Source organism: Sorex fumeus, unplaced genomic scaffold (genome assembly GCF_029834395.1).
Source record: "Sorex fumeus unplaced genomic scaffold, SorFum_2.1 ptg000039l, whole genome shotgun sequence".
NCBI lineage: Eukaryota > Metazoa > Chordata > Mammalia > Eulipotyphla > Soricidae > Sorex > Sorex fumeus.
The window spans coordinates 6,302,608-6,322,805 of record NW_026606096.1 but is presented as its reverse complement, the minus strand read 5'-3'; the positions used below and the strand labels follow the sequence as shown (position 1 = coordinate 6,322,805).

Here is a 20,198-nt window from a genome sequence, read left to right as displayed (position 1 = left end):
CTTATCCTGCCCCGACCTGGCTGAGTCCCCATGGGCTAGAGGCTCATCTTGCGTGGATCCAGTCAGGGAGCTCACCCAGACCCAGTCTTAGGGTTTCGCCCGCCCCTACCGGGCTGGGGTGTGTGCTCAGCCTGCTCTAACCCGGTTGTGGGGTTTGGCCCTCCTAGTGACAAGACCCATGGGGATGCCAGCGAGGGGACCCAGAGGGTTTTCGTGGAGGAATGAGGTTTGTGGGTTTTGTCCACCCCATCCATGGTCACTAGCCGGAATCTGTTGAGTGCAGGATCGTGCTGAGTGCAAAATACTTCCCGCAAACAGCAATGTAAAACTCCCTCCCTGCCTTATATTAGTTTCATGCCGAGTGGTAATTTATTAGCTCTACGAGGTTAACTCAGGGGAATGATTAAAATGAGCGTCATTTGTCTGCCGAGACAGTGCTGTGCCTGCTGGCCTGCGGGAGGAGGCACAATGGCCTGGGTTTGCCCTTGTAGCCGCACCAAGGAAAGAGACAGAAGGCGGGTGTCCCTTGGGGTGGGGGCACACCCTGGAAAATTACACTCAAGAGTTACACAAGCAGAACCTCAGCCAGAGCACAGGAGTTCTGGAATGTCCAGAGGGAGGCTTGGGGAGGGCCTAAGCAGCCAAGTCCCAGGGTGGCCAGCTGAATGTCCCTCTGCTGCCTCCAGCCCCCGGGAATGTAGGACTCATCTGATAGCCGCACACATGTTGCTTGGGGTAGATTTCTTTCTTTCTTTTTTTTTTTTTCTTTTTGGGTCACACCCGGCAATGCACAGGGGTTACTCCTGGCTCTGCACTTAGGAATTACAACTGGCAGTGCTCAGGGGACCCTATGGGATGCTGGAAATCAAATCCAGGTCGGCCGCGTTCAAGGCAAATGCCCCACCCGCTGTGCTATTGCTCCAGCCCCTCAGGATGGATTTCTGCTGACCACTGACCCCGGAGGATGAGACAGCGGGGATCACTCGGAAGGGGGTACAGCCCCTGTCACGGAGCCAAGAGCCGGTTACTGTGGGTCTTCAGGGCTTTAGGCTTTATGCATTCACCCTTCTGGCTTCTATAGTTCCCAGGGGGGCTGAGGCCTGGCCATGCCCACCTGCCCAGAGCTGGGTGCCAGCCGCAGAGGAGCAGAGCCTGCTTTCCTCCTGAGTCACCTAGGCCGGGCCAGGGTGATGGAGCCCAGACTACCTCACAACTCTCCTGCTGCTGGGGCAGGAGATGCTTTCAGAGGGTCCATCTACAAATAGGTGCCGGGTAGGGAAGGCTTGAGAAGGGAGAGGAGGTTTTTAGGCCCAAATGCCTCTGGACCGGGGCCAGACAGGCAGCCCCTTACCATGCATACGGCCTTCCCAGCTTCAATCCCCCACATCCCATACGGTCCCTTAAGCACCACCAGGAGGAATCCCTGAACTCAGAGGGGTTAACCCAGGGCATTGCTGGGTGTGGCCCAACCCCCCACCACCACCCCAAAATGTCTCTGGACGAAAGGAAAATCCAAGTCTGTTTTGTATTCTGAGCCACTGAGGCGGGTGGTGGAGGGGAGGGGTCCAGTGCTGCGTGTTCCCCGGGGCCTGTATGGGTCAAGCAGCTGCCCTCGGTGAGCTGCAGCCAGTTGATGCATAACCTTTTATACAGCTTAACTTTTGTGCTTTAAAGGCTCTAGGAAGGGGCTGGAGCGATAGCACTGCAGATAGGGCGTTTGCCTTGCACACAGCCGACTGGGTTTGATTCCCAGCATCCCGTATGGTCCCCCAAGCACTGCCAGGAGTAATTCCTCAATGCAGAGCCAGGAGTAATCCCTGTGCATCCCCGGCTGTGACCCAAAAAGCAAAAAAACAAAAATTTTAAAAAATAAAGGCTCTAGGAAGAGTCTGTGCACACACTTACTTGCTGGACGTGGCAGAGCACACTGATATTTAAATTCGACTTTAAACGGGGAGCAGGGATACTCAGCAAACGGTTCAATGATCTGGGATAAAGGCCCTTGCCTGTGGTAGCCCTGGATTTGACCCTGGCATCACATGGCCCCAGAACACTTCCCCAATGTGCCTCCCCCCAAATTCTGCTTCACTGGAGAGGAGAGCTTCCGATAATGCCTCTCTGCCTTGCAGCTTAATGGATAGGGGAGCCTGCTTCAGGGTGAACTGTCTACGAGGGGCAGAACTCTAAGCTCAGCCCAAGGTCTCCGGACAAAGACGCTGCTCTTCCGAGGAATGTGAATGGGTGTGTGCATGTTTATAAGCCCTACGATTCTGTAACTGCTTATGTGTGAATCAGGATTTCCTTATTAATAACATTAATATATTTAAGAATACATTAATAAATCATCTTCCATTAAGAAAAGGGCAGTTGTCAGAGATAATCCTTGGTTTAAAATTTCTTCCTGGGGATTAAACCCTGGTCTCATACATAACAGGAAAGTTCTCTATTGTTGAATTACATCCTGAAACCCTGATTTAAATTTCTTGGTTTTGTTTTTGTTTTTGCTTTTTGGGTCACACCTGGCGATGCACAGGGGTTACTCCTGGCTTTGCACTCAGGAATTACTCCTGGCAGTGCTCGGGGGATCATATGGGATGCTGGGAATCGAACCCGGGTTGACCGTGTGCAAGGCAAACGCCCTACCCACTGTACTATTGCTCCAGCCCCCCTGATTTAAATTTTTTAAATCCTGATGAGCCAGAAAGAATAGTTGACAGGGTGTTTGCCTTGCATGTGGCCGATCCAGACTCAATCCTCAGTACCCAAGATGGTCTCCCAAGCACCACCAGGAATGATTCAGTAGTAAGTGTTGAGTACAGTCAAGTGTCCCTCTCCCCCCGCAAAAAAAATTATATTATGAAGTTGTTTCTTCTGTTTTCAATGGCTTAATAATAATTAACCTTACCATCCAACTTACAAATGTCTTTTAATTATTAATCATAAGATCTGAATTAAAAAAATATATGTGGAGGGCTGAAAAGATGGCTTAAATGACTGAAGCATGTTCTTTGTATGAGGGAACCATGGGTTTATTCCCAGCACCATATAGTCCCTGAGCACCATGTCAGGAGTAGCCCCTGAACACTACTAGGTATGGTTCAAAGAAACCAAAACGTTATAAATGTTTTTAATAATAAATTTTTAAAAATTTAAATAATAGTGAAAAGGGGTCAGAGAGATAGTACAGTGGGTGAAGTGGTTGCCTTGCATGTAGCTGACCCGGATTCAATCCCTGGCACCATATATGGTCTCCTGAGCACTTCCAGAAGTGATCACTGAGCCTTGAGCACAACCAGTTGTTGTTCACCCCCCAAATTAATAATAATAACTTTTTGAAAACCACTTCCTTAATATTCATTCATTAAGGTCTGGGATCTGCTCTGTGGTGTGTGTGTGTGTGTGTGTGTGTGTGTGTGTGTGTGTCTTATGGGACAATTTGTTTTAGAGGACTGTTTCTCTTTGGACGGCTCTAAATTCTCAGGAACTTACTGTCCACTCTCCCTCTGCCCCCCGCCCCGTCCCAGTTTCTCAGTGGGCCATGCTTACATTGCTGTGCGCCTCCATGGGGGCTCCATGAACCTGGGGTGCTGAGTTTGTCTATGTCCACATGTCACGTGCCAAACACCTGATGCTCAGGAGCAGAAGGAGGCCCCTCACCTCTCCTTCGCCTCTCTGCTCTCCTCCTCTCAGCCCTGCTCTGCTGTCCCTGGGCTGACATCGAGGGGGGCCTGAGTCAGCAGTCAGGAAGTGCGGAGATGTTCGTCCGTCCCACACCTGGGAACTTCAGGTGAAGCGTCCCTATTCCACAGGCCTCTCACTCATGATAGATTAGCACAGTCATTCCCCGACGAATTCACACGGGGTTGGAAAATGAAAGTGTCACCAACCATTTAGATCACCTCTGGCTGTGGGGTGATGATCACTTTGCTCTTGTTTCCACCCAAGGGTCCAGAAACCAGTCCCAGGGATAGGACACTTAGGTCAGACACCTGCCCCCGGCTTAGTGCACACTTGGGCCCCTTCCAACTCACCTGCTGGCCTCTGCCTGCACCTATGGAAGGTTCCATGCCAGTCAGGTGAGGCTGGCTCCTCCCCGGTGAGCACCCACACCCCAAGTCCTCCTGCCAATCCTGGGATCAAATCGCCACCCCTCCACCTCTTAGGTAGGTCAGACCCAGATCCCGGGTCCCCTGCACAACGGGTAGGCCCAGCCAAGTCAACCAAGACATATTCCCCTCTCCTCCCTGGGCCTCCACCAAACGCTCCCCCTGAGGGGTCCCCACAGCCAGCCCAGAACTCTGGCTGCTCTTGTGCGGCCCGGGACCCACAGATTAGGGCCTGTGGGGGCAGCCGTCCAGGACGCCAATGAGTGATGCCCAGAGGAGCCCCAAGGCCTCGGTGGAGGTCAGAGTCGCTGGTCCCCAGCTGGCCTTCATGTGGCCCTTCTCTGGGCTGGCCTCTTCTTCCATGGCCTGGGGTGGGGGAGGCGAGGGTGGGCACCATCTCTCTACCTCTAAGAGCCTCTGTGCCCCAACTCAACCCTCACCCTGTCCCTCACACCCAGCTCTGGTGGCTCATAAAGGACAAATAGAGGAGGGGACCCAGTGCAACCTTTAATTCCAAGCAGAGTCCTCTCCTCCGGCATCATAGACACACATGCACGTGTGTGCACACACACACGCACCCACACACACACACAAACACACACACAGTAGAAAGGGATGCCAGGGTCTGACAGGAACAAAACCCAGACCTGGGCAAAAAAATATATATATGTATATATATATAATTATATACACACGTGTGTCTGCAGAGAGGAAAGCTGGGCGTGTGGTCAAGATCCCGCAGAGAGCCAGGGGAGGAAAGCAGCTGGGAGCCCTAAGAGTTTACATTCTTTAGAGAGCCTGATGGGGGTACATGGGTGTGGGCACAGCCTGGTAGCCACGATTCCTCCATCCAAGGGGTCCCAAAGGCCTGGGTTCTGCCAGGAGCCAGGCTGGCGCTGGGAGGGAGCATCTAGCCAGCTGTCTGGAGGCTGATGGCAGCCCAGGGCGTGGAGAGGTCACATCTCCATGCTAAGCCAAGGCTTTGGAAAGCCACAGGGCGAGAGCAAGAGGCTTTGAAGCTTGGGGGTCAAAGGGAAAAGACAGGGCAAGCTGAGGACAGGGGCCTGCCTGCTGGAGTCAGAGAGAAGCCCGGCGTGAGGGGGCTTCCTAAGGGCAGAGAAGTGCCGGCACACAGGCCCTGGAGCTCTCCACGCCAGAACCCCCCACTCCTGGGGCCCAAGGGTTCCACTGGTCAAGACACCAGAGCGATAGGATAGTGGTTTGCCTTGCACATGGCCAACCCAGGTTCCATCCCTGGCACCACACACGGTCTCCCAAGCCCACCAGGAGTAATTCCTGAGTGCAGAGCCCAAGAGTCAGCCTTGAGCACTGCTGGGTGTGACACCGACCCCCCCAAAACAAAACAAAACAAAACAAAAATAAAAACAAAAAACCAACAACCAAAAAAGACAGCAGACAGGCCTGACCACTGAGTGCCACCTTCATTGCCCCTGACTTCTCTGGGGACCTTGTGCGGGGATGGGGGAGGGAGGGAACACCAACATTAAGTGCAGGGAGGACCGGAGGGGGCACCCCAGCTCACTGCAGGGAAGAGGCTGTGTCCCCCCGACCCAGCATGGCAGAGGACTTGCCTCTCCCTCGCCCCAAGGGATGCAGCCAAGCCTGCCTCTGCGCCAGCTGCTCCCCCCAGAGAGGATGCTTTGGGGGTGGGGGACCCCCTAGGCTGCAGATCCCGCAGCAGTGGGACGGAGCGGCGCTAGAAGAGGGAGGCCTTCTTCTTCAGCTCGTTCCGCTTCCACAGGGCCAGCTTGCTGAACTCCTCGGGCGACATGGCGAAGACCCGGGAGAAGTCCTCGGCCGACAGGTGCCTCTGTGAGGGGGCACACAGCGGGGCTCAGGAAGGGGACACCTTGCACCTGCCCGGTCCCCCCCGCCCGCTGAGCATGGCCCCTGCGTACCTCCAGCCTCATGCGGTCCACACCAGGCGGCAGCTTAGTTCTGCCCTTGTTGGTCACCACCAGCATTTCGTAGGGGTAGATCTGGGGGCGGGGGGGAGGGGGCAGGGGTTGGGGTCATTCCCAGCGGTCCCGGCCCACGTGCCCCTCTCTGCTCCCCGCGCGTCCTTACCAGCCTGCAGGGGCCACTGGGGGTCATGCTGCTTGGCCATCCATCTCCCTGCCCTCCTCCGCCCCAGGAGGACCCCACCCCCACCTTCCCAGTCTAGCGCCTCTGCCCCTCACCTTCTGCTGAAGCACACAGGGCAGGGAGCTCCCCCGGTCCATCCTCCCCCTCTGGCCCTCTCCGTTCTGGGGAGACCAAAGCCGCAGTGAGCCAGCGTGGGGCAGGGAGACCTCCCGGCCTTACCCTGGGCGTCTCGTGTCTTCAGAGGGTCACAGTGCAGCCCCACACCCCCTTCCCCCCGACACTGCCAGTCCCGGCTTCTGGGGCTCCGGGCTCCCCTGGGCCGGCGGCACTCACCTGCAGACCTGTGGAGAGAAGAACTCTGTTCAGCGGGCGCTCAGTGTGTGGGGACCCCCCTCTAACCCAGCCGGACCACCACGGACTTACTTGGACTTCCGGCCTCACTCCCTGACGATGGGCTGAATTCTGTGGACTGAAGCTAGGGGGACAGAGTGCCATGGCCTGCGTGAGGGGCTGGCGTTGGCCCACCGCAAGCCCCCCCCACCTGGTCCCAGGCTCTCCCCACGCCCCTCCAGGCCCATTCTCCTGAAGCCCAGGGCTTTGGTTGGGGGAGGGACCTTACCCGGCTCAGGGTGGTCCTGCCGTAGGCGGGAAGAGAAGATGACTTGGAGGTTCCACCGTGCAAGGCTGCAAGATAGTGGAGACCTACTTCAGTCCCTGAGGCCGGCCATCACGAGGGGATGCCCTCTCGGGCCCTGGCAGGGGCACCTGGGGGAGCTGGGGGTGCTTTGCCGTCACCTTTAGGCAGGGCCCATGTGCCTGTGGTTCTGGCACAGACCTGACCTTTTCCTTGCTAGCAGAAGTGCAGGAAACATATAACAGGGCCACGTGCCCGAGTGCTACAATCCACAGTGAGCCCACATTGAGGCTCGCCACCAAGGCACGAATCTCGGGGGTACAAAAATAAGTCTTAGGGGAGCACACGCCTAACATGTGAGGCTCCGCGTCTGATCCCGGTGCTGTGTGCCTCATCCCAAGAACCACTGGGTTTGGCCCTGGTAGCCCCAGGCACTACCAAACTCAAGGGCCAAGATATTTCAGGAGTGTGTAGCTCCTATAAAAAAAATTTGTATAATTTTTCAGGTGCTGGAGAGATAGTATAACGGGTAAGCGGCCTACCAGGATTGGAACCCTGGCATCCTATATGGTCCCTTGAGCATCACCAGGAGTAATCCCTGAATGCAGAGCCAGGAGTAACCCATAAGCATTGCCAGGTGTAGTCCCCAAACAAAACAAAACAAAATTAAGTCTATAATAATATTTCAGACAAAACTACAGAACCAGGCCAGAGCAATAATACAATGGGTAAGGCGCTCGCCTTACATGTGTCCAACCTGGGTTTGATCCCCAGTTCTCCAAGTGATCCCCAAGACCTTCCAGGAGTGTTTCCTGAGCACAGAGCCAGGAGCAAGTCCTAAGTACAACTGGGTGTGACCCAATATTAAACAACTAAAAAAACAGCTATAGAATCATTATGGTCTTATTACAATGTCAGTGATCAAAATTGAAATGTCTCACAAGAGGCTGAAGAGCTAGCACAGCAGGGTAGGGCACGTGTCTTGAGCACAACTGACCCAGGTTCACTCCCTGGGATCCCATATGGTCCCCTGAGCACTGCCAGGAGTAATTCCTGAGTGCAGAGGCAGAAGTAACCCCTGGGTTTCTAGTCCTCCAGCCCACCCCGTTTCTCTAGATGCCCTGGGTTTTGGCTCAGAGGTGCTCAGGGGCTATTCTTAGTGACTTTCTTCGGTGGGGAGTGACCCAAAAGTGATAAACAAAAATTAAAATTAGTCTAGTTAGGGAGCAGACTCATTCCTGTCTGCACCATCAGCTGTCATTCTGAATTGCATATTTCATAAGATCACTACGTTTCCTCTCCTCTCCTCCCCTCCCCTTCCTTCCCTTCCTTTCCTTTCTCTCCTCTCCTCTCCTCTTCCCTCTCCCCTCCCTGGGGGTTCTTCCCCATGACTTGCTCAGGAAGGCTCTTCCTATGGTTTCGGTGCTGCTTGGGCCCTGCGGTGCCAGATTACTGGTGACAGGCAGGGACCATGCAACGCTGGAGACTGAACCACGGTCACGCATTTCGCATATGCCTTTTTTTTCTTTTTTCTAGCATTTTGGGTCACACCTGATGATGTTCAGGTGTTCCTCCTGGCTCTGCACCCAGGAATTACTCCTGGCAGTGCTCGGGGGACCACATGGGATGCTGGGATCGAACCCAGGGTTATCCATGTGCAAGGCAAATGCCCCACCTGCTGTACTATCACTCCGCCCCCTACATTTGCCTTAACCCCTTACTATCTCTGTCTGTCTGTCTGTCTGTCTGTCTGTCTTTCTCTCACTGCACCTGGTGTTGCTCAGGAGATGAAACCTGGGTCCAAAGCATGTACTATCTCTCAGGTATCAAACTTAGGGCGTCACCCATGCAGCCTGAGCTATCTCTCTGCTCCAGAGAGGCCTCCCTAAGGCCAGTCTCTCACATCCTGAGGCTGGGTCTCCTCCCAGTCAGTCCCCCGACTGCTCTTGATGTGTTCGGGGCCAGGGTGCACCCGGGCCTCCCGGGGTCTCTCTCAGCACGGGCTCCTTCTCTCTCCTTCTCTCCCAGCCTTTCTGCTCTGCGTGCTGCGAGGGCACTGCCTGATGCCAGCAGCTGCTCAAGCTTCCACTCAAACTCAGGGCCTACCTGCGTGCCCCAGGCTGGGTACCAACTGACCCAGAGCTAGTCTCTTCACCTGTCTCCTGATTCCCCTCCTGCAAGACCTTAGATCCAGGGCCCAAAACAAAACTGTTAAACTGTTGCCCTTAGTCATTTAAACTGTCATTCCTCACCCCACATTCAAACTGTCCCTGAGGCAGCTGATTGAATTCTAGTCCTCCACCCCACCCCGTTTCTCTAGACCCCCTGGGTTTTGGCTCAGAGGTGCTCAGGGGCTATTCTTAGTGACTTTTTTTTGGGGGGGGGTGCATACTCCTGGCTCTGTGCTCAGGGATCACTCCTGGCAGGCTCAAGGGACCATACAGGGTACGTGGGGTCAAACCAGAGCCATGTGCAAGGCCATGTGCCCCACACACTGTGCTCTCTCTCCAGACCCCCAGGGGCTATGCCCGATGCGGTCCCTGGAGGATTGCTCCTGGTGGTGCCCGGGACCAGGAGCTCAAACCAGACATCTGCAAGCAAGCACCTCCCAGCCTAGGGCTTGATTCTTTCACTATTTCCTACCACTTGGTTATGGAAAATACACCTAATACACAGCTTATTAAGCCAAATCTGCTAATTCTTCTTTGGTGCATCCTGTCGTTTGAGGGCGAAGGTCTCCCAGACAGTATAGGGGGCTCGGGGAGGGGGGGTCACTCCCAGTGATGTTCAGTCAACTGGGCACAATGGTTCGACACCTGAGCCCAGCAGTGCCAGGGTGCACCAGGGCTACATCTGGGGGTGCTCGGGGCCTCAGGTCAACACCCAGCAGCACTGAGCGACCACATGGAACTTGGTTGGTGCTGCCGTCCCGTCACCCAGCCCGAGCTGACAGCCTCTCTTCCTATCCGGCCTTGCCCCGAGGAGTGTGTAAACGTCATGCCTGGTGCCCGGGCCTCCCCTTCCCCTCCCCAACAGTGCTCGCAGCACAGGGCCGGACATAGGATAAACAAACTCCACCAGCTGCCGGGGGCTCCGTCCAGGGCACTCACAAGTGTGGAAGGGGGTCCGGTCGGGCAGGGAGCGGGTTTTCCTCCGGATAGGCAGTGACTTTTCCATCTCTTCTTTCAGGATCATCTTTCCCAGGTTGGAAGTAACCTGGTTAAGGAGGCAGGAAGATGAGGCCAGGACTCGTCTCTCGGGCCCACACGGTTCAGAGCGAGGGCAGGTCGAGGCCCCGAGGGCGGCTGCCTGGAGTCAGCGGCTGCCCCAGGAGGCTCTTTGCTCTGCTGCACGGGGCCACCGTCAAGACAAGGAACTGGAGCTGCGCTGCATAGCATCAGCCCCACCCAGCCTCGGCCCACGACACCTCCAGTGTCCATTGCTGGACTCCAGCATCCACCCCGCCGGCCCCCGCCACTGGACACCGTGCCCAAGTGCCCTGCTCAGCCTGCACCAATGAAGCCACCGGGTTCTGTGTTCGTCACCCTGAGATTAGGTCATGGCCCCAAAGAGCAGCAGGAAATCCAGGGGCCCTTTGGGAGGCAGCAGCGGGGGGAGGGGAGGCCCGGTGACCCTCATCACAGAGCGCGCAGGCAGAGATGCCATCCTTGCAAACGTCGGACCACACCTGCTCCAAGCACCAGGGCAGAGGGTGTGCAGCCTCTAGCGCACACCAGGCATGCAAGGGCCCCACCACTGCCGAGCCAGACCCCGCAGGCAGGCAGGGACGGCAGGCACGTGACCAAGTGCAGGAGCTAGGCGTGAGGAGGACCAATGGGTGGGCATCGCAGCTGGGCACCGCTAACAGAGAGAAGAAGAGGGGAATCAACTGAAAAAAAAATAAAAATAAATTGAAAGCGGCAGGCCAGGGGCAGGCGAGAAGGCTCAGGGAGCTGGAGCTCAGGCTCTGCTGGTAGGAGGCCAGGGTTTGGTTCTGGCCCTGGGGTTTTCCAAGTGGCCCCCAGCACTATGGCCCCTAACAAATAAAAAGTGACCCCTGAAATGCTGGGGGAGCAGGAGAATTGCTGCCCAGCTCTGTTTTGGCTGGACACTCCCAGGCTGAAGCCTGCTTTGAACTGCCTGGCTGGGGTTGAAGCTTCTGTGCCCCAATAACAGGGAGGCTGGGAGGCAGGGAGGCTGGGAGGCAGGGAGGCTGGGAGACTGGGAGGCTGGGAGGCTGGGAGGCTTGGAGGTGGGGAGGTAGTGAGGTAGGGAGGTGGGGAGGCTGGGAGGCAGGGAGGCCAGGATTGGGGAGACAGGATTAGGGGAGGAAGGGAGTCTGGGAGGTTAGAGGTGTGGAGGCTGGGGGACCGGGAGGCAGGGAGGCAGGGAGGTTGGGGAGCTGGAGGCTGGGAGGAAGGGAGGCTGGGAGGCTGGGAAGCAGGGAGAGAGGGAGGCAGGAAGGCTGGGAGTGGGCAGGTGGGCGCTCTACCTTACTGAGCTCCTCTTTCTGACGCTCCCTCAGGGCCTTCATTTCCTCCCCAGAATCATCATCTTCCTCCTCCTCTTCTTCCTCAGCGCCCCTCCGAGATGCCTTCCGCTTCCTCCATTCCGTCTCTGGGAAACACAGGCCAGGGCCGCATGGCGGTCAGTGAGCGGCCCCAGCAGGCACCTGCCAGGCGCTGGCATGTGAAGGGCACAGGCAGGCCTGGTGAGGCTACACCCCAGAGGCGGGGGGCAGGGGGGTGGGCAGGCACACCCAGAGGTCAGGGTCTACTCTGAGCTCTGCACTGAGGGTCGCTCCTGGCCAGATGGCCGCAGCAAGGCCCCTCGCCCACTGCTGTCTCTGCTACTACTGGAGCTCATTTCCAAGACGGCAAAGAACCACTTCTGAGCATCTCAGTAGAGCCAGTGGGCACACCTGGGTGCCCATGCACACCAACGCAGGCCAGTGGGCAGGCAAGAGCTGACGCTGGCTCACTGGGGACCGACACACACCTCCAATCTTTCTCTGTCTCTGTCTCACTGCCTGAGACGAGGCAGGGTTTGATGCTTGTGACGTAAGCGGATGAGGGAGGAGGCTGCCTATGGCAGGTGGCAAATCTGGCCGCTCCCCCGCCCCCCCGCCCCCGAGTTCCAGGACTTCAGGGAGGTGGTGGAAGCCGGAGATGCCAAAGGCCATGGGATGAGTGGAGGAAGGTGCCTCACTGGGTTTCACCAGGGTGCAAGAGGGAGGTGGTGTCTGGGGTTGACCCCCTACACACACACACACACACACATATATACACAGTCACACATACTCACACAATCACATGTTTACATATACAACACACACATAATCCTATACGCAACCACATACTCACATACAATCACACACATTTACATACACAATCACACACATAATCATACACACAACCACACACACACTCACACAATCACACACACACTCACACAATTGCACACATGTTTACATATACAATCACACACATAATCATACACACAACCACACACACTCACACAATCACACACATAATCATATACACAACCACACACAGTCACACACACAGAATCACACACATGTTTACATACACAATCACACACATAATCATGTACACAGCCACACACTCACACACGTTTACATACACAAACACACACATAATCATACACACAACCACATACACACTCACACACACACACACACATGCTCACACGCACTCACACAAGTTCCTCTTACCCACAACGGCCAGCGACGGGGGGCACGGCCAGTAGTCGGTTTCTATCTTGGCTGGCTGGTTGGGGTCGGGGGGCTGTGCCGCAGGGAACTTGGACGACTCGATGATGAGGTCCTCAATGAGGTGTTTGCTCTGGGGGCTGCCCCCCACAGACTCTGAAGACAGTGCTCAAGGTCAGCCTCGCTGGCCCACTCCTGCCCCCAGCTCACTCACCGCACCCCAACCACAGCTGTCCCATCCCCCCAGTCCCAAAGCAACAGGCAAAGGTTCCAGGCAGCCCAGACACTCCACTTCTGCCCCCGCCCTCAGCACCGTGGGCAGCGCTGACCGGGCAGTGGCCTCGGGGACCCTCACCTCTCTGCTTGTAGATGGGGGGTTTCTTGTAGATGTTGGAATCTGGGCGGGTGGTCTCTGCAGAGAAGGAGCAAGTGAGGAGAAGCAGAGTGTGTTGGGGTGGAGGGGGCCGTGTCAGTGATGAAAAAGGACTCACAGAGAGCCAGGGCTTCCGTAAAGAGCCCCGACAGTGTCCGGTCCCTAGGAAGGGGCCTAAGTGGGTGGAACTTTCTTCCATTTTTTTCTTGTTTTTGGGCCACATTTGCTGATCTTCACGGGTTACTCCTGGCTCTGCACTCAGGAATTACTATTGGTGGTGCTCAGGAGACCATATGGAATGCCAGGGATTGAACCTGGGTCCAACCCCTGCAAGGCAGGCGGTTGCCCTATCTGCTGTACTCTGGGTGGACTCCATGGGTGAACCCTTTTGTCTATCCCTGGTGTGGGAGGGAAGGCAGGGTAGCCCCGCCGTGTACGGAGCCTTCCTGCAGCCCTGGCACTGGGGGACGGCTCAGTTTAGGCTCAGCATGTGCTTGAGAAAGGAGCCAGGATTCCTGGGGGGGGGGGGGGGAGGGGTGAAAGTGGTCCCAGGACAAGGGTGCAGTCATGCTGACCGCAAAGCCTACCGGGATGGTGGAAATGGGGCAGGCTGGTCCGGGGGGTCCCCGTGGTTCTTGGAGCTGCAGCCTGAGAGATGGTGCCGGGGGACCGGCTGTCCGCCCACACCTGCAGAGCAGAAAGCCAGCTCCCAGGTCTGGGCCTCCCTCACAGACACGCGTCACCTTGTGTCCCAGAGCTGCCCCGCACCCCCCAACATGGAGGGAGAACAATCACCAGCGAAGGGGCCAGAGGGTCCTTCCCTGATTCTGTGCCTGGCAGGGGATGGAGAGCCATCACCCCTGCCGGGCATTGGGGGATGGTGAGCCAGCTGTCGGGGTGGGTGGGGTGGGCAGACTCACCTCTGGGGATGGAGGGGGGGATGTGGATTTGGGGGACAGCGAGCGCTGTGAATAGAGAGCAGGCAGTCAGAGCCTCATCCCAGAGCCCCCACAAGGCCCCTCTGCACCCCCCCTTCACCCTGAATGCTGGCAGGACCCATCTCTGGGCCATCTCCTCCATCCTTCACTTCACCCTGGGCCTTCCAGAAGCCTCTCGCCAGCAGGAAGAGAGCAGGGCTGAGCATGTGCCGTGCTGAGACCACGGGGATAGAGCCCAGCCCTGCGGGGACGTGGGGGTGGTGGCCCTCCTGGAGCCTGGGGGATGGTGGCCTTGTGCCCACAGCCGCCCTCTGCTCTGCCCGGGCACCACCGCTCTCCTGGAGGCAGTTTCCATAGAAGGAGCACAGCATGGACGCACGCACCTGACTCCAGGGTAGGTGGGCAGGTGGAGGTGGCAGTGTCACCAGACCCCACAGGAGAGGGATGGAGGGCACACACCATCACTGTTCTGTCCACCAGGTTCAGTGTCCCCTGGCCTTCCAGGGATTGACCCTCCTTTTGACAACTCCTAACCTGTCCTGGCCTGAGTCCCTAAGCCCTCCCTCCCACCCCTCTCTGTGAGCCCCCCAACCCTGGCTGGTGACCTGACCCATAAGTCGCAGAGCCCTCCCCCCTTCCTCTGGGGGGCACACCCCGTGCTCAGGGATCACTCCTGTCTCTCCTCCTCCCCCCTCTATTTATTTATCTTCCTTTTTGGGTCACACCCAGCAATGGTCAGGGGTTACTCCTGGCAGTGCTCAGGGGACCATATGGAATGCCGGGGATCGAACCCGGGTCGGGTGCGTGCAAGGCAAACACCCTACCTGCTGTGCTATTGCTCCAGCCCACCTTCCCCCTCTCTTATTCTTTGCGTCTGACCTCCAGGGCCTGAGACAGGGCTGGGTTCTGCCAGTGCCCTGAGCCAGTCCTGCCCGGTCATGGGGCCTCAGCCCTCACCTCCCGGCTCCGGGGCAGCTCCACATGCTCCAGGAGAGAGTAGGTAAAGTGGGGCTCGTAGATCATGAGGTCAGGCCGCTCGATGTCCAGGATGGCCTTGTCCTTGGGGATGGCAGCCAAGTCCTTGTAGCCCAGCACCTGATTATCCATCTTGGCCTGGGGGAAACAGCGGGAAGAGGGTGATGGGGCGGAAACTGGCCTCCAGGGGCCTTATTCCATGCTGCCAGCTGCTGAAACGGACCCTCCTGGGTCACCTCACTAGTCGGGGACCTGGCACTTGGGGGATCCCCTGGGTGCGGAAGGTCCCCCGGCGTCCTGCGGGGCAGCGGCCAGGGGGGGCTGCACGTTCCGCCCCCTCCCGGCCTGAGGGTGCTGGTGAGGGGTACTCACCACGATGCTGGAGGGAGAGCCGGGCACACTGGAATCTCTGGAGGAGCTGACGCTCCCGGGGGAGGTCAGTGGTTGCTGGGGAGAGGGAGAAGGCGGGCGGGTGGGCACGTGCGTGTGGGCGAGGGCGGCGGGGCTGTGCGGACGGCGGAGGGCCCGGGGGTGCAGTGCTGCGGGCAGCCACCAGGTGGCACCGCCGGCTCCCGACCTGCCCCACCCCGCGCGCGCACCTTCTGCAGCCGGTCCATGCAGCAGGCAGCTGGGGGGTCGGGTCACCGGCGGCGGGGTGCTGTGCGCGACGGGAGAGGGCCGGGCGTCAGGCTGAGCCCGGCTCCGGGGCGCGGCGCGCTCGGGGCCGTGAGAGCAGAGAGGGCGATCCACCGGGCTGTAGCGTCCTCATCCCTCGGTGGCTCCCGCGGGCAGGGCGGCCGACCTGTAAAGGAAGCCAGCCGAACGCTGCGAGCCAGGCCTGCTGGGCCCCGGCCGGCGCTCCCAGAGGGCCCGCGGCTCGGGCTTTCCATTCGTGCATTCCGGGACAGCCGGTGCACGTGGACAGAGCAAGGCGGAATGTGGCCGGGACTGCACTTGGCTGTGAGCCATCATTCTAGGGCTGGAAAGGAAATGACAGCAGGGGTCAGCCACCCAAGCACATCCCAGCTTTGTCACACCTGCGGGGGGGGGGGGGGGCAAAGCTGCTGTCCACTTCCAGTTCGGTCTCACCACCACCCTCCCCCCTTGGCCTCTGCCATGGCCCTGGTTTGGGGCTGGCCTCTTTCTCCCACCTCCAGAAGGCTCAGCCCAGAGGGAGTGGTCACTACCCAGAGCCACAAGGTGGGAGCGGAAAGTGCCAGGCTCCCAGGGAAGAAGCAGGGGACCCTCCCCCATGCCTGTTCCCTGGCGGCCACATTCCAGCAGGGCTGCTGCTTCCAGTCCACTGGCGCAGAGGGACAGGAAGTGTCTAGGCACCGTGCTCTGTTCTCTCTGCCCCAGAAGGTCACCAGTTTCCTGGGGCCGCTCTTCACTCCCTCAGCAAATCTCTCTGCCATCCTCAGCCCCACACCGCCCTCCCCTGGATGGTGGCCCTTCAGCCCAGGCAGGTCACCAATGGCTGCCGTTGTGCCCTGGTGGCCAGAGCTGTGGCGAGGACGGGAAGAGGCAGCGCCATGCGGTCAGTGTGTGGGTGCCGGCCGGAGTGCGGGTTCTGCCCCGCAGAAGCTGGGTCACCTTGGGAAAATAGCCTTGCTTCACGGGGCCACACAGTATTCGTCCATTAAATGGGGGGGTGTACATGACAACTGGGAGCCAGAGCAATAGCACAGCAGGCAGGGAGTTTGCCTTGCACGTGGCTGACCTGGGTTCGATTCCCAGCATCCCATATGGTCCCCCTGTCAGGAGTAATTCCTGAGTGCATGAGCCAGAGTAACCCCTGTGTATCGCCGGGTGGGACCCAAAAAGAAAAAAAAAACATGACAACTGTTTGGTGTGTTCACAGTCATTCTTTCCGCTTCCCTCTTCCCCGGGGCTGTAGCATTCCCGTGCACAGAGGATCATGACAGGCTCATCACGGTGTTCCCGATCTTAGCCCCTCCTGCACTGTATCAGGCCGTTACCTGCCCGCTGTCCCCCTGCTGCCCACCGCCCAGCCGCCCTCACTCCCGCTTCCCTGCACTGTCCGCTCCTGGTGCCAGACCTGGACAATCCTCCAGGCTCCTCTTCCTCCTGCGCTCTTGTCTGTGCCCTGGCCAGTATATCCTCCTGAATCCCGGGGACCATGTTTAACCTGGGGTAACCTCGGCCCCAGTTAGGTGGGGGCTGACAGGGGTCGTGGCTGAACCCAATTAGAACGAGTGCTGTGGGGCTGGAGCAATAGTACAGCAGGTAGGGCGTTTGCCTTGCATGCGGCCGACCCGGGTTCGATTCCCAGCATCCCATAGGGTCCGCTGAGCACTGCCAGGAGTAATTTCTGAGTTAAGAGCCAGGAGTAACCCATGAGCATCGCTGGGTGTGACCCAAAAAGGAAAAAAAAAAGAACGGCTGCTGGAGGAAAAAGCGCAAGTGCCCCTCTGAGGAAAAAGCGCAAGTGCCCCTCTGGCCTAGGTACTCTGATAGGTACTTCAGGAGGACTCTCTTATGTCATCCCCAACACTCCTCTAACAGGAAGCCCTTTTATAGGAAACAAACTGAAATTCCGAGAGATTAAAAACTCCTCTTCAGGGGGTGGTGGGAAAAGTAACAGTGTGTAGGGCGCTTTCCTTGCACATGGCTGACCCGGGTTCGATCCCCAGCACCCGACAGGGTCCCCAGAGCCCGCTGGGAGTGATCCCTGAGCACAGAGCTAGGAGAAATTTCTGAGCACCACCAGGTGTGTTCCCCCTGACTCCCTCCAACCAAATCCCATAACCTCTCTTTAGCACTGGAGCAATTCACAGAGTCTCACTAGCACTGGCCTATTGGGGGCAGACGGGAACCTGCTATGCCGCTCCAGTCTTTGTGGAATGCCAGCGCCGAAGCACATTTCTGACAAGACTTGAGCTGCCCAGATGCTCATATTTCTCACAAGACTGGTGCATGGAGGGGTTCCAGGGGTCCCAGTGACCCTAGAGAGACTCCAGTCCATAGTTTCATCCTCCTTCTTAATGCTTTTTGGCAATGCTTTTAAAAATCAATTTACCATTTTTTCATTTTTCATTTCATTTCATAATCCTGTTATTCGTCGATTGCCTCGCGCAGGCCCCAGTAATGTCTCCTTCATCCTAGCCCTGAGACTATATTCAAGGCTATTTAGGAGAATGAGACCCATCATTGTTACTGGTATTTGGCATATTTGGTACGCCACGGGGAGTTTGCCAGACTCTGCCCTGTGGGCAGGCTACATTCGATAGCCTGCAAGTTTGTCCAAAGTAGGAATGAGATGATAAGATGTCATAAAAGATGTCCTGATAAGATGTCGCGCGGCCGCAAATGCGGTTCCAGGAGCTGGATTTTATAGTCTCTGAGTCTTGGCCGTTGATGGGATTACACGGCGCCAGGGGGCCAGGTGGTGGGTGTGACCCCCGCCTACTGGAATTTGGAGGATCTGGGTGGAGGATGCTCGACTCCAATCCGAGTACCATTTTAAATTTGTTTTATTTATTTTTTTTATTTCAGGGGCTTCCCAAGCTAGGCTCAGGAGACTCCAGGGGCCACTCCCAGTGATACTCAGCAAATTGTGCTGATGGCTCAATGCTCGGGCCTGGTAATGTGGGGCTGGGGATCAAACTTGGGGCCTCGGGCTGGCAAGGCATGCACCCCAACCCTTGAGCTATCTCCTTGGCCTCCACCTTGTAATGTTAGATGTCTGAGAACCAGAATAAGTTCTTACAGATCTGCTTTTCTACTCATCTTCGTCCTCTCCTGCATCTTTATTTGGGTAACGTGCATGCCCAGACGAACCATACTCTTGGCTTAACCTTAGCGGCAGACTGTCACCCATATACCCATTCTACTCAGCCATCCACCAACTCCATTCATCCTTCCAGCCACCAATCCACCCAGCCATGTATTGCTCATGGGGGGAGGGGGTGGGGGAGGTGGGGGCACAACCTTGACAGTCTTGAGAAGCCACCGAGGCTATAGCCAGTAGGAGGGGGACAGAGCTGGACATGCAGTGCTGAAGATTATATCCAGGGCCTCACATGATCATAGCATGTGCTTTCCCACATACGTCAACCCCTGCTCTCCTGTCGTCGGGTTCATCCATCCACCAGAGACTTTCCCAGCACCTCGTCTGTCTGCCCTGCGCGGTCAGACTCCGAGGAGCCTCCTGGGGGGAACAGGGCTGAGGGGCCTCCAGAAATGCGGCATGTGGAGGCCAAAGCCCCTCCCGGGGAAGCACCTCAGGGCTAGCAGAGGCCCAAGAGACAGGAGTGGGGTGCCAAGAGGGGACAGAGAGGGGCGCTTCAGTCAGTGTGGGGAGTGGGTCGGAGCCGGCACCAGGGGATACTAGTGGAGGAAAGTTGACGCTGGTGGTGGGATTGGTGCTGGAATATTGACACTGGAGGGGGGACACTGTATGTCTGAAGCTCCATTATGAACAGCTCTGCATATTGCAGTGCCTGAATTAAAAAAAATTGGGGGGCTGGAGCAATAGCACAGCAGGTAGGGCATTTGCCTTGCACGTGACCAACCTGGGTTCGATTCCCAGCATCCCATATGGTCCCCCAAGCACTGCCAGGGGTAATTCCTGAGTGCAGAGCCAGGAGTAACCCCTGTGCATCACCAGGTGTGACCCCCCAAAAAAATTTTTATAAGAGAGTTTGCCTTAAACAGAAGGTATTTGGAGGTGCCCCTTGGTCATGCAAACACTGAAAAGGGGATTCTTGGTCTTGTCTTGTTCGGGGGACCACACCCAGTGATGCTTAGGGCTTACTCCTCGCGGTGCTTGGGGGACCATACGTGATGTTGATTGAACCAGGGTCAGCTGTGTGCAAGGCAAGTGCCCTACCCACTGTACTATGGCTCCAGCCCCCCAAAAAGAGACTCGAAAGAGAAAGCAACAGCTTGCAGTTGGGACGGGGGTGGGGGTGGGGGGTAGGGTTTGGAAGCACACTGGCATTTCGGGACATAGCAAGGATGGCTGATTCCCAGACATCACAAGGTTCAGAGAAGTTTGGGGGCCAGATGGTGGAGGCTTTGAAGCCAGATTAAGGGATTGTGATTGTGTTTTGTGGGTGACAGTGGACCAAGGAATGCTTAGAAAGTTTTTGACACAAAGACTTTGGGAACACCTGCCTGCAGGTGGCGGGGAAGGGGCCGGCAGTCTGGGCACTGCATCCAGGAGGCTGCAGCCTTAGTTCCTGACAGAGACTTGCATAGGGAACCAGAGATGGAGATGGAGCTGGTGGAAGAAAGCCTGGATCTGGGCATCCCAGCAGAGGGAGAGGCCAGGGAGGGAGGCAGAGACAGGTGAGGGGGTACAGTGAGGCAG

General features: G+C 57.2%; 1 protein-coding gene across 5 annotated transcripts; it reads right to left on the bottom strand.

Moving 5' to 3' along the window:
* Window positions 1-4,593: 4,593 nt before the first annotated feature.
* On the bottom strand, window positions 4,594-15,665 carry DMTN (dematin actin binding protein). 5 transcript variants are annotated; one of them, XM_056118983.1, is made up of 14 exons: window positions 15,463-15,665; window positions 15,236-15,310; window positions 14,846-15,001; window positions 13,871-13,915; window positions 13,538-13,637; window positions 12,933-12,989; window positions 12,581-12,733; window positions 11,339-11,463; window positions 9,957-10,062; window positions 6,832-6,896; window positions 6,628-6,687; window positions 6,308-6,373; window positions 6,026-6,106; window positions 4,594-5,937 (listed from the first exon to the last, which is right to left on the bottom strand). In XM_056118983.1, exons 1-14 carry the CDS (start codon window positions 15,478-15,480, stop codon window positions 5,824-5,826), a joined length of 1,221 nt encoding a protein of 406 aa, XP_055974958.1. In that variant the 5' UTR covers window positions 15,481-15,665; the 3' UTR covers window positions 4,594-5,823. The 5 variants fall into 5 exon arrangements, with proteins under 5 accessions (XP_055974958.1, XP_055974959.1, XP_055974960.1 ...); XM_056118984.1 differs by lacking the exon at window positions 6,308-6,373; XM_056118985.1 differs by lacking the exon at window positions 15,236-15,310.
* Window positions 15,666-20,198: the final 4,533 nt, after the last annotated feature.

What these genes read in the sequence shown, in the direction of transcription:
- DMTN (XM_056118983.1), bottom strand. An exon ending in CCCGTCGCTGGCCGTTGTGG is followed by an intron (nt 11,464 to 12,580) that starts GTAAGAGGAACT and finishes TGTGTTTCCCAG; the next exon opens with AGACGGAATGGAGGAAGCGG. An exon ending in AGAAAGAGGAGCTCAGTAAG is followed by an intron (nt 10,063 to 11,338) that starts GTAGAGCGCCCA and finishes CTCCTTAACCAG; the next exon opens with GTTACTTCCAACCTGGGAAA.